This window comes from Protomyctophum parallelum (assembly GCF_964188405.1).
Source record: "Protomyctophum parallelum genome assembly, chromosome: 17".
Taxonomy (NCBI): domain Eukaryota; kingdom Metazoa; phylum Chordata; class Actinopteri; order Myctophiformes; family Myctophidae; genus Protomyctophum; species Protomyctophum parallelum.
The window spans coordinates 34240691-34253213 of NC_139719.1; the positions used below are offsets into that span (position 1 = coordinate 34240691).

A 12523-nucleotide genomic window follows, 5' to 3' on the forward strand; every position below is an offset into this window, starting at 1 on the left:
TGTGCTCGTATGAATGTGCGTAGACTCATTGCTCGGAGGTAGCCTATATATGTTGATGGTGACTAATGAAGATATGTGTCAATGTCGGGTTATAACTGGCTGTCGATGGTGACGTAATTAGGATGTTTCAGTGTGGGGTGAATTAAAGGTATGGCCTGGTTTCCCAAAGGACACATGGTGTAAGAGGTATGGTAAAATACAGCCCCATATGGTGTTGAACATGCAGATGCCCTCTAGGCCACACAGAAGCCTGTGAACATAAACATTTCGTGCATATAGATGTGTCACGCAATTTAATTTAATAATATTTGGACTTTCTATGCCTGTGTGTGCTTTTTATAATATTGATGGACTCTCCTGTCCACATGGCTTCCTTGGGCTACTAATGGACCTCACCTCACTCCATCTCTCTCATTCACTGCAGGTGCTTTCAGTGTGAATAGACAGGCAAAGGGAGAGTGATTTTCTTTTTTCAATGAATGCCACAATGCCGTCTATGCCCTCTCTCTCTCTCTCTCTCTCTCTCTCTCTCTCTCTCTCTCTCTCTCTCTCTCTCTCTCTCTCTCTCTCTCTCTCTCTCTCTTTGTCTGTCCTTCCCCTTTTCAGGACAACTAAGTAATGGGGAGCTGCTGAAATATATTTGTTTGAGTGTATTGTGGTATCATATTCATTTCATTAGCAGTTGTGAGAGGTCCACTCTGAGACATGGGAGGGAGGATTGGGTATTCTCTGATGTTCCATACTTATCTGTCCATTAGATTAGTCATCTGTAGCCGGTGATGCACTCTGAAAGTGCACAGGCTATACTAATTGGTCCTTACTTTCAGAATAAAATTTACACCCATGATTTTACAGTGTGGTACTGTGCTTGTGCTAAGTCTGCAATAGAGACGCATGCCTATAATTAGCAATATGCCTTTGCATGTCTTTGTATGGTCAAAGGCTATATAGTTGTTCTAGTTTTTATTCTTTGTTTTTTATTTATGCATATTTTCTGTGAACCTAATGTATAATATTTGTTGGTGTTTAGTGTTTAGTGTACTACTATGCATGCACCCACCTCATCAAATTCCTTATAATTTATGTTCGAAATGCACATGGCGAATAATTTTAATTCTAAAGATTACACAATTATAATTACTAGTCCTTACCCGTTGTGAGATATTTGCCCCCCCTTGTGGCCGTGAAGGGTACTGCGCCCGGGTGCATTTGTAATTGGCTAATAAATAAATAAATAATCATTAATGTGTCAAATCGAAAAAAAGGGCTTCGTTACGCCCTCCATATTCATATGGTCAATGCCTGTGTGAAAAGTGGGAGTGATTGGTGCAGGCAGTAAGGAGTTACGGCACTGTTTCTGACAGACACACACACACACACACACACACACACACACACACACACACACACACACACACACACACAGACACTCAGACATTGTTAGAATTATAGTATGATGATGATGATGATGATTATATAATCCATTGGTCACACTTTCACCATTTCAAATAATAAGGTAGGTGCAGGCTTTAGAAAAAACCCTCCTGGGTTCAGGCAATCCAGGTCCACTTTTAACACCTCTTTTCACTTTACAATTTCCTTTTTCATATTAACCTTAAACTGAAGCATATGTGCTTTAAGCACAGTCATGCATGAGTATAAGGCATAAGCAGTGCTTACTCCCTGAGCCCATTTGCCTGCTTACTTCATAACCCTGCATTCATGGAACATCCCTTATTAATTGCCTGTTTAACTACAGTATGTGGTGAAGCCATATTCAAAGCACAGCAGCAGCTTCCGGTCTACGCACCATGATGTATTGACATTTCACAGCCAGACAGGCAGCTGCTAATTATTTACCACCGCACCCTGTGTCCCTGCACCTTCAAGATGACTCAAACTGTATAATGTTTTTCCTCCACTTCTTGAAGGTCATATAGGGTATAGCCTCAGGTGACGTGTGGTCCTGTTCAATCACAAACCCAAAATCTAAAATGTACACCTGCACCACAGTCTTAATCATGACTGCACAACTCCACAGATTTTGGCCTTTATTAAAATCCTCTTACTCAACAGGATTTTAATATCCTGTGGCCGTCACTAATTTACAAAAATGTTCCCTCTCTGTGTGTGAATTGTGAAAGTGCAGGCCTATTATATCACCCTAACAGAGTGACAGAGAATCTCTGTTCTCTGTTCACTGTAGGATTTAGTCAGTGGTGGACAGTAACTAACTGCTTTATTTGAATATATATGTATTTTGTATTTGTATTTAATTTGATTGAAAATTTGGGGTGGGGTATTTCTGCCTTTAGTGGATCTATTCTATACAGTGGTGAGTGACAGCGGAGAGATTCGTGCGTGAGGCTTGGGAATCGAACCTGCTGTCAGGCTGCTTCAGTGCATCACCATTGCACTCAGCCATGGTGCCCCTAAGTATTTGTATTTTGGTTTTGGGATACTTTCACCACTACATTCAAAGACAAATATTGTACTTTTGACTCCACTAGGTAGGGGACAAGTACTACATTATGAAATAGGTTATTATACTACATTTCAATGCAACAACTTTACAGCGAGCTGTAGGGTAGGCCTATACTTTGTAATTTGTAGCCTATACTTTTGAAAATGTCGGTATTTTTATTGCATGTAGGCTATAGCTAAGCTATAGGGTATAGGTGACTTTTGAATACTTAATATGTATTTTTAAAAGCCAGAGAGTACTCAGTCTCCACTCTCCAGTATTTTAATGCAATTTGCAAATTTGACTGGCAACTTGAGTAAAATATATTTGACCAGAATGACAACTAGGCTAGCCTTGTAGCCAGCCCTATAATTTGATTGTATTGTCCCCGAGTTCTCTTTTTTTAAGTAGAAACGAACCCACAACACGTTGGTGACGTCAACCTACTACAACCAATCCAGGAGCTTGTAGGATCACATTCAAGGTATAGGTAAGCGGTAAATTCTAGGTAAGGGTCTAATCCTCTTTCTCGACGGGAGCCGTTCGATCCGTTCCACCACCGCGCGCACTGCGCCAAGAATAGCACCTGTCCTTTCCATTCGGCTTTAGATGTGCTTCCCCTGTTCGATTCTCCATTTAGATTTCTGATGCTGCTTTGTAAATAGGTAGCATAGCATGATGGTAGTGAGTGTAGATCTCCGCGTTTGGGGAATACTTTACGCACAGAATTTGACTCTATTTCATCATTATTAAATAGTGGCAGGGTTAGGTTTAAGTTGAATAAAACTGACATTTACTCTACCGCCGGTATGTTTTCGCACCTGTACGGACTGATGTTTTTTTGTGCACTGTGCTGTCACCAACTTGTGCGCGGCCAACCTGACGACGGAAAGCGATACATATGTCGAGCCATTCCCATCAGCGGCGATGCCGGCTGCCCGGTGACTTTGTTACCTGAACTGAGCGCCGGGAGTCAAGAAGAGGAGTTGAGGAACACTGTAATGCAACTACGGGAGACCATTCTACAGCAGAAAGAAACGATTGCCAAGCAGCTTGTTGCCATCAACGAATTAACCACCAAGCTGTCCCTTTGCGCATCGGCTTCCGATGACGGGAACTACGACAACAGGGGCTCGTGGAGCAAAGACAACCAGAACACCATGGGGGACGTTCCAAGAGATCCAAATGATTCCATCGACAATATTGGGAAAACCATGAAGGGGCTCAAAGACAGGCTGGAAACCCTGGAGGTAAGACGCAACCCCGTGCGCCATGGGTTCATCCAGTAGGCGTGCAAAATGCATCCAAAAGGCAAGCAATAGGCGTGCGTAAAACCCGGTTCCTTGTACAATATAGGGGTTGAATTGTATATCAATGTTATCTGTCTGTCTGTCTGTCTGTCATATCTCGAGTTTATCTTGATTGTAGCCTTACTAGCCTATCTCTGTGCCAAATCCTCAAAGTTATGCCATTTAACTCATATTTTATTTATTTGCTTTGTTCGTATATGGACGGGCTCAGAGATATCCATTCCTAACATTGACATTGTCTCAACCATATACTTTAGGTAGGCCTAAATGTTTCCAAAGTAATATAATAATAATAATAATAATAATAATAAAACCCATGGCACAAGAATACGCCAATATTTAGGAACAATCGTTTACTCATAGGCCAAAGACCCATTATATTCCATCAATGGCAAAGGTGTAGCTTTAACATACTTCCGGAAATGATGAGCAATGATGGACTTATGTCATTCCAAGAACTCAAATCCAAGTATAATCTGCCTGGCTCCTCCTTTTTCTTTACGCACTGCAATGCCAATGCGTATATATGGAGTGCCTTGGAACAATAATTTTCCCAAACATCCTGTTATCAAAATGGTTACCTCTGATATTAGGGTTGGAAATATCAATTGTGAGAGCTTGCAGAGGCTGTAGAAAAGGTCAAAGCACAACTATAATGTCATATTTTTATATGTATGTATATGTATGTATACATAGATACGGTACTTCTACTTTCGTTCTTATTGTTAAGTCTAGCCAAGCAACCTATATATTGTAAGATGTCGAACTAACTGACGAAATGTCTTCTCTTGTTGCAACGATAATTGGAACCTTGGGGAGGGTGGGGCGTTGGGGGATTTGTAATGAAAATGAAAAATGTTTAATAAATCATGTGTTTAAGTGTTCTTTCATTAAAACGGCCTATAGTGGCCTGGGCCGTGGGCTCAGCGGTCCAGGCACCTTGGCCGGTAGTCCGAGTCTGGCAGTGTGTCACTCCCCCATCCCTCTCCCCCATTTCCTGTCAGCCTACTGTCTGTCCCTCTATAAAAAATATAAAATAAAGGCGAAACCCACAAAAGAAAAACATAAAAAAGGGCTATAATTCAATCCTCTATTTCTCACGGAATTGTGACAGGTTATTTAGAAAGCAGAGATGAAGCCAGCAGAAAGGAGCTTTTCTATGCCTATATGTTGCTGCTTTTGTGAATGTAGTTCTAAGATGTACCTTTAGTAGCCTATATTGTGTGTAGTTATATTGAAAATATTAAGAATTATATTTCTGTATTCGGCCTAAGGCCTAAATTCCTGCACAGTAAAATCCTCAGTGTTAATTTAAAACTAAAAACGGATCATACTCCGATATATAATACAGTTGACCACCACCACGTACAGTATACCACCTTTTAGGGACCGATGCATTCTACCTTCATATACATCTGTCCCACCTCCCTTTCAGCAACAGCAGTTACGTGCCAACAATTCCGGCGCATCCTTCCCTAGCGAGCTCCGCAACCTCCTGCAGCGTCGGTTGGGTGAGCTGGAGAAACAGCTTCTGAGGAAGGTCAACAACTTGGAGCAAGAGAAGAGCACGCTCTCCAATGCCACATCTGCCTACAGGCTGAAGACGGAGAGTACTCTCAATGCACTGGTGGACCGAATCAACGAACTGGAGAAAGGTAATATGTGCTATTTCTTTGTGTCACAGAGAAAAGGGTTTGGTACAAACAAAAGCTATACAAATCATCATCCATGAAGTTACATTTTAAATGGTATATGCCCATCAGCGTCATTGGATGGTCATCTGTTGCTCAAGATGCTTGATTGGTGCCAGGTGCATGAGAGGCTGTATTACCATGACAACCAGAGGCACGATGCTTCCAATTTGACAATAGTCACACCTTTCTATATAACAGGATAGGATATGATAGTGTAACCTGGGCACTAAGGCCCGGAAACAGAACCAGACTACGCCACAATGGGAATTTCACCCAGAGAATATAATACACACGCCCACTGGGCAAAGTGAATGAAGAGAAGGGGAGCAGAGACGTGTAGTTCCAGTTTGAAATATATATTGTTTTATTATGTTTCATACAAAAGGTTAATTAAAAGCGACTTTAATCATAAGGTCAATATCGAAAGGGGTCTAAAATGGCAATAGCCTACAATAAATACCAGTAGCCGGGGGTACCAGAGGTGTCCTTACTGACAGGGGGAAGGCAGGGAGTGAGGGAGTGAGGGGAAAGAATCACCGCCACCAAGGACGCACACACTTCAAACACGTACGCACTGCAAGGAAACAGAAAAGGAGTTATATATACAAACACACAACGCTGGTTTCACACTAAAAGGCAAGCCACAGTAATATGCAAGTTATTGCATAACATGCAAGTAAAATCCCCATACAGCCTCTAGTACCAAGTGACCCACCACCTGTCGGGACTACAACAGCTACGGCAATGCTGGTATAGCCAGAGCCTAATACTATAATACATATTCTATATTCATAAACTGCTAGAGTGAGCTGGTTTGCACAAAACAAAACAAAATAAACTTAAACAAAACGAAACGAAAGGACAAAAACAGCAGAGGCAAGGCAGACTGGATTCAGTTCTCCTCTGTTAAATGGTTCAAACACATATTGGGCAGACATGCCCACAGCACAGGACAATGCCTCCGCTTGCGAGGCAAACGACGGCAGATGACATGACATGGGGACAGATCTGGATCACCACCAGGCAAACATAACAAGCCAGCCAGCTACTCTGATAGCTGGGTGTGGCTCCCTCTTATTCAGTGAGCAGCCAGGTGTATCAGCTGTCCTGAATATGGGTAATTGGGGTGTCACATGATTGGAAAAGCTCAACCCACTACAATAGGATAGGACTTTATTAACCACATTAACCCTGGCCCTGTTTTGGACACGTTAAAATATATAAAATACGTATATACTATAAAAATAATTCAGGAATTGTAAAAGCTATTGATGACTTTTTCTCAGGATTTAATTGTGTACCTACGTGTATGTATGAACCTTGCAGGTGCAGACTTCAAGTCTGCAGAGCAGTTCAAGCTGTCCCTCCCCCAGCGTACAAACTACTTGTATGGCCGCATGACCAAGAGTCTGCCAGAGATGTACGCCTTCACCCTGTGTATGTGGATCAAGTCCAGGGCCAGCCCGGGTATCGGGACACCCTTCTCTTATGGCGTGCCAGGACAGGCCAATGAAATTGTGCTCATTGAGTGGGGCAATAACCCTATTGAGTTGATCATCAATGACAAGGCAAGACTAGTATTAGTACAAATGAACACATGCATGCACGCACATCGTACACACATACACACACACTTTGGCTGAGATTATTATGTTAGCTTGAGTTAAAACAAATGTTTATTCTTACAGTTTACATTATATTCATGTCTTAAGTATAATCAGAGCTATATACTAAATTAAAGGAAATAATTTGTTATTACAGATACTATACCCATTTATACTTAATATCACATAATATCACTCAATGAAAATAGCAGATCTACAATCTTGCATCACAACTGTTCAGTAAAACCTACTATGACTCCAGGTAGCCCAGCTGCCTTTATCTGTACGAGATGGGAGGTGGCACCACCTCTGCATCACCTGGACCACGCGAGACGGACAGTGGGATGCCTACCAGGACGGAGAGAAGCTGGGCACTGGGGACAGCTTGGCTGCCTGGCACCCCATCAAACCCGGTGGAGTCATCATCCTGGGCCAGGAGCAGGTGAGGAAACCCTGTAGTGTCTCATCACTTCATCCTATTTTAATTTGTCAAAAATTATTGTATTTTTTTGTAATTGGGATATTGAGATATGCAAAGCTGATAATGTGACTGCATTTGTTTTCTTTTGTTATTAAATGTGAAGCCCTAGAAGCATGGAAAGGTTTATAGCTATTTGAGCAAGTCAGATGATTAAAAAAACCCAGAGAGAAACTCAATATACTCTTTTCACAACAGACATTTTGACTAAAACACAGCCATATAGGTGAATTTCCAAGCTGAATCTTGGAAAATTAGCTTGAATAAATTACATTTTTGTAAGGCAACCTCACCTTTTCACCCCCCCTGCATGACATCACATATTGTTTCATGGCTTCTCACTCATGGCCTTTGCAGGATGTGGTGGGCGGGCGGTTTGATGCTGGTCAGGCTTTCGTGGGCGAGCTAAGCCAAGTGAACATCTGGGACAGGGGTCTGAAGCCTGTGGAGATCCAAGCCATGGCCAACTGCACAACTTACCTTCCCGGGAACATTATCTCCTGGCTGGATAGCAATGTCGAGGTTTTTGGTAGGGGAGCCTCCAAACGACCTCTGGAGAAGTGCGAGGGCCGCCTGCCCAATGCTTAGAATGAGCATGTAGCTGTCTGTGCAATTCTCTGCCTATATACTGTCTGTCTGTCTGTCTGTCTGTCTGTCTCAGTTTTGTGATCAGCTGAAGTAGGTGTCGGGAACCCTGGTTTTTCTCACTATAGTATATCATCCACCCTTTAAAAAATATGCCTTGTCACAAAATGATCAATGGAATAAGATTTAAATTAAGCACTTTTAAGGATAACCTAAGTAATTTTTGTACAACTGATGAATGTAAGGTACAATTAGTGAGTAAATGTGGAGGATATACAGTATAGCTGTTGGGAACTAACTCATCAGTGTTTATGTGTGTGTGTGTGTGTGTGTGTGTATGTGTGTGTGTGTGTGTGTGTGTGTGTGTGTGTGTGTGTGTGTGTGTGTGCGTGCGTGCGTGCGTGCGACGGGCGTGCGCCGTGCGTGTGTGTTTATGTGTGTGTGCGTGAGTGTGTAATGCGCACACAAGTACACTGCTACCACGGTACTACAAATGCATCGCGTGCAGACTGATGAGTGAAACAAGAGACTGGCCTGCGAGGTTACGTGCAGACAGACTGTCTGACATGTGAGGTGTCTTACAGTGAGCTCAACCAGAGGACAGATTAAGGGTCTGTCTCATGGATTTAAACACACATTCAGTCAAACTCTTAGTTTATACTTTACACTGAGATGTCCAGTAGGAACAAGCCATTTCTATATACAGTACAGTAGAGAATGTATAGAGAATACAGAGTGTATGTGTAAAATGTGGTTGTGTTGTCTAAACTAAATACTCAGAGTGGTACCATTGATCTATTCTAAACTCAAAAGCACACGTGCTTGTTGGATAATCTACAAGCGTTTAAGCCCAGGACATGTGTGGAGTTAGGACACATGATGAGGCAAGGGACAGGTTTACTTGTACACACATTTCAACAACTAGGCAATTCAAAGTATTTTACATACAATACAACTACTTAACAACAACCACCACAATGACTAAAGAAGCACATTATAAAAGGACTTTTGAACACAATAAAATAAAAATAAACAGAAAAGAGAATGAATTACAGTGCAGTAGAAATTATGTAATATGATGATAGCATTTAGTGTCACATCAGTACGCAATGCTCAATACAATTCATGCTTATCATCAGCCTTGTGAGAAATGTGTTTTAGCTTCACTGTTGAAACGTGACTTTAGCTTTGTAATACGGTTGCAAGACAGAAACGCACACTGTAGCAGTTATTTTGTCTATTATTATAATATCAATACCGCAATAGAATGTTAGAAGAATGTGACTGTAATAATTATTTATTCCTTGTATATGTTAATATCTTGATCTATGAAAACCATGGAGAATGTATTTATTTATTTATTTTTACATAAATTCACAGTTATATGTTGTGATTGTAGGAATTATGTGGCCTTCGGCTTCTCGTGAATACTAAAGTGCCATTTTCAATATGATCATTTTCTTTGCTTTGCCAATGAATGGAAATGTGGGAATTAAAGGCTAAAAATAAAAGCTGTTGCAAATAAATTATCACATGTCAAGTGTTTCATTATCACAAACATTTTTTTCAATTCTTAGATAGCACATAATTTACGATCTACACTTATACAAGAGCTTCATCTCTTCAAACCAAAGCCACTTTTGAAACAACCTTTTGGACTGTAATGGTCAGATATCAGCTTTGCTGGACAACATCAAACATATTAGTAGCAACGATGCAGTTTTTGACAGCTTAATTTCTCTTTTGACTGCTGGCTCCAGGTAAAGCAACAACAGGTGTCCTCTGTGGCATTAGCTCTGCTTAACAGAATAAGGTATAAAGGTCAAGGTGACGTCAACTGAGTCACTCCCACAGACTAAGTTACTACCTTGCTTCCTACGCACCTCTCTATCCCTTATTGGTCTCTCTCTTTTTCTGCTTAGAATTGTGTTGATTCCGTGCCCCATAACACAGATGTGTTTTTTATGATGTCTTTATCGTGGGCAAAAATAGCTGATTGCAGAGATAGCTAATCCAGAGCGATTTACAGTAAGCAAGAACAACACACGCTATAGAGTGCTATACTACACATATGCTATCTAGTAACAGCAATTGTAACAGCAATTGTGATGGACAGCTTTGTATTAGCTATTAAAATTGTATGGCTATTTAACACTAGTGATCACTATTCACTAGACATATTTAACACTAGTGTTAAATATGTCTAGTGAATAGTGATCACTACACACTGTATCCCTAATATAAAAAATAATATCTACATTTTACTGTAGTACATTTTTCAGTGAAGCTCTAAATCAGTTATCATCACCTGTAATTTTCAATGGCCTTCTTGTGATCGCTGATCCAAGTCAAACAACGTTCTCTTTCTCTCAACAGTCAACAAACTCAACACATCGTGTTTTTCTAATAGGAAAAAATGTTGTGTGCATGTCTAAGAGCATAACATCAGTCTTCAGTCAGATATGCATTGCAGGAATGAAACATTCGTGGTCAAGCATAGCTGATGAGAAGAAGGCCTTGACCGGTTGCCTCAATGAGTCCTGTCATCACTGCCAGCTTCTTCCAATGGTTTAACTTACTACATAATCAAAAAATCACACCTGTGTGAAGTTCTTATCATCAACTACATCATCATACATCATCTCATTAACGTGTTCCTTCCACTCGCTACGTCCAACCAGGGAAACTCCCCCCTGTCAGGTGTAAAGGAGCAACTTGGACACTCAGGCATGAAGGAAGCATGAGTTCAAGTCCGTTGCTCTCCCCTTGTCCCACATATAATTATGGGGACTAGGTTGGCATAGGGTGTGTAGAGCCCAGGATCACATTAGATAATTGACACAGGGGTGAAAAATGGGTTACAAAATTGTGGGATAAAAATTTAATACATCATCCAGCCAATCACAATTTGCGTCCTCACCTCTGTCATCAATGTTTGTGTTACACAATGTTTGTGTTTACACAAACACTCAAAATTGTCCATTCACTGTCAATGGCATTTTAATAGTTTGTGTAGGACAAAGTTTGTGGGACTCCAGGTTGAATGTAGTTAAGGAACTCTCCTACGTTTTCTTATGGAAGAGAATTCACCAGAATTATCCAGATAATTCTCCAGCTGGCAGGTAATTCATACAGTATAGATCAGTGGTTTTCAACCAGTGGTCCGGGGACCACCAGTGGTCCTTGAGGGGGTTCTGAGCATGCACCTTTACAGGTCCTTCTGTTATTTTGATCAATATTTGTCTGTTGTCTCTCTGGTACCACATCATTACAGCATGGAATTGTGGACAAAATCTCAGTGTGCCACTGCCTCCAGGCAATGACATTTAGCACCTGTTGTGACAGAAAGCATTCAGGTCATAAGACTTTGAGGGTTGTGCCATTGCTGAAACCTGGAGTTGTGATTAAAATGACGAAGAATTATGTGATATTAACTTCAGTATGAAGCTTACTCTTTATTGGTAGAGTTCATGTACAAAATGTCAACATGAGCTAAACATAATGGGTATTCATAGCCCTCTTCTTTCTTCAGTTGATTCGTTCAAATAAAAACAACAAAGCTCAAGCAAACATCATAACTAATTAGGCTAAGAGCATCATCAAAGTATAAGCTATAAATAAACATAACTACATCGTACAACAACGTATAAATTAGGCTTTAGTAATAGTACTTAGTGGCCTGGTCATTGACAAGTGGCTGGTTCTCGCCATCCTTCAAAGAAGAGAAGGAGACCGAAACTCGACTTGGACCACCGCCTGGATTCTTCACGAACATCGCATTACTGGAGGCAACAATCTGTGAATTAATATATATACAGTATATCACAATCCTTTTTCATCCCAATTCTTTCATCCACCAGGTTTGTTTAACTTTGCAAATTTAAGACATTCATTTTCAATTGTCAATCAATCTGACATTAGCTATTTCTTGTTAATCATATTTAACAAGAAATGCCTATTGATTGTGTCATCGTGTTTAAAGAGCTCACCTCGGGCAGACCACCTTATATAATAATAATAATAATAATGTATATGTTTTGCAAAAAAAGTTAATAACTAAAGGTTTGTGTGTTTTATATTCAAACTAATGCACCTACAGTAATCAAATATTACAAGTGCAGATAGAATCCTTGAATGTTGCACTTTAGTTCATTAAAACATTAAGAGCATGTTGTCTCATACTCATCCTTCTTTTTGAGCAGAGAATAACAAGAGCTCTTTCAAAGTTCAAGGTTTCTTAGATATTGGGACAATCTGTGTATTGTGCATGTTAAACGAAGTTCTGTTTTTTGTTTAAAGCTAGAGGAGATTTTCATCCAAATGTCTGAAGAGTAAAGTTGATTGTGAAAACAGAGTCAGCACTCAAACAAGAATGGAAAGAGAATAAT

General features: G+C 40.5%; 1 protein-coding gene across 1 annotated transcript; it reads left to right on the forward strand.

Moving 5' to 3' along the window:
• Positions 1-3273: 3273 nt before the first annotated feature.
• nptx2b (neuronal pentraxin IIb) lies at positions 3274-8138 on the forward strand (the record flags this gene model as incomplete). Its single annotated transcript, XM_083787305.1, has 5 exons — positions 3274-3714; positions 5210-5429; positions 6795-7036; positions 7335-7514; positions 7908-8138. The coding sequence occupies 5 exons, from the start codon at positions 3274-3276 to the stop codon at positions 8136-8138; spliced, it is 1314 nt and encodes a 437-aa protein (XP_083643431.1).
• Between the last annotated feature and the right edge of the window lie 4385 nt (positions 8139-12523).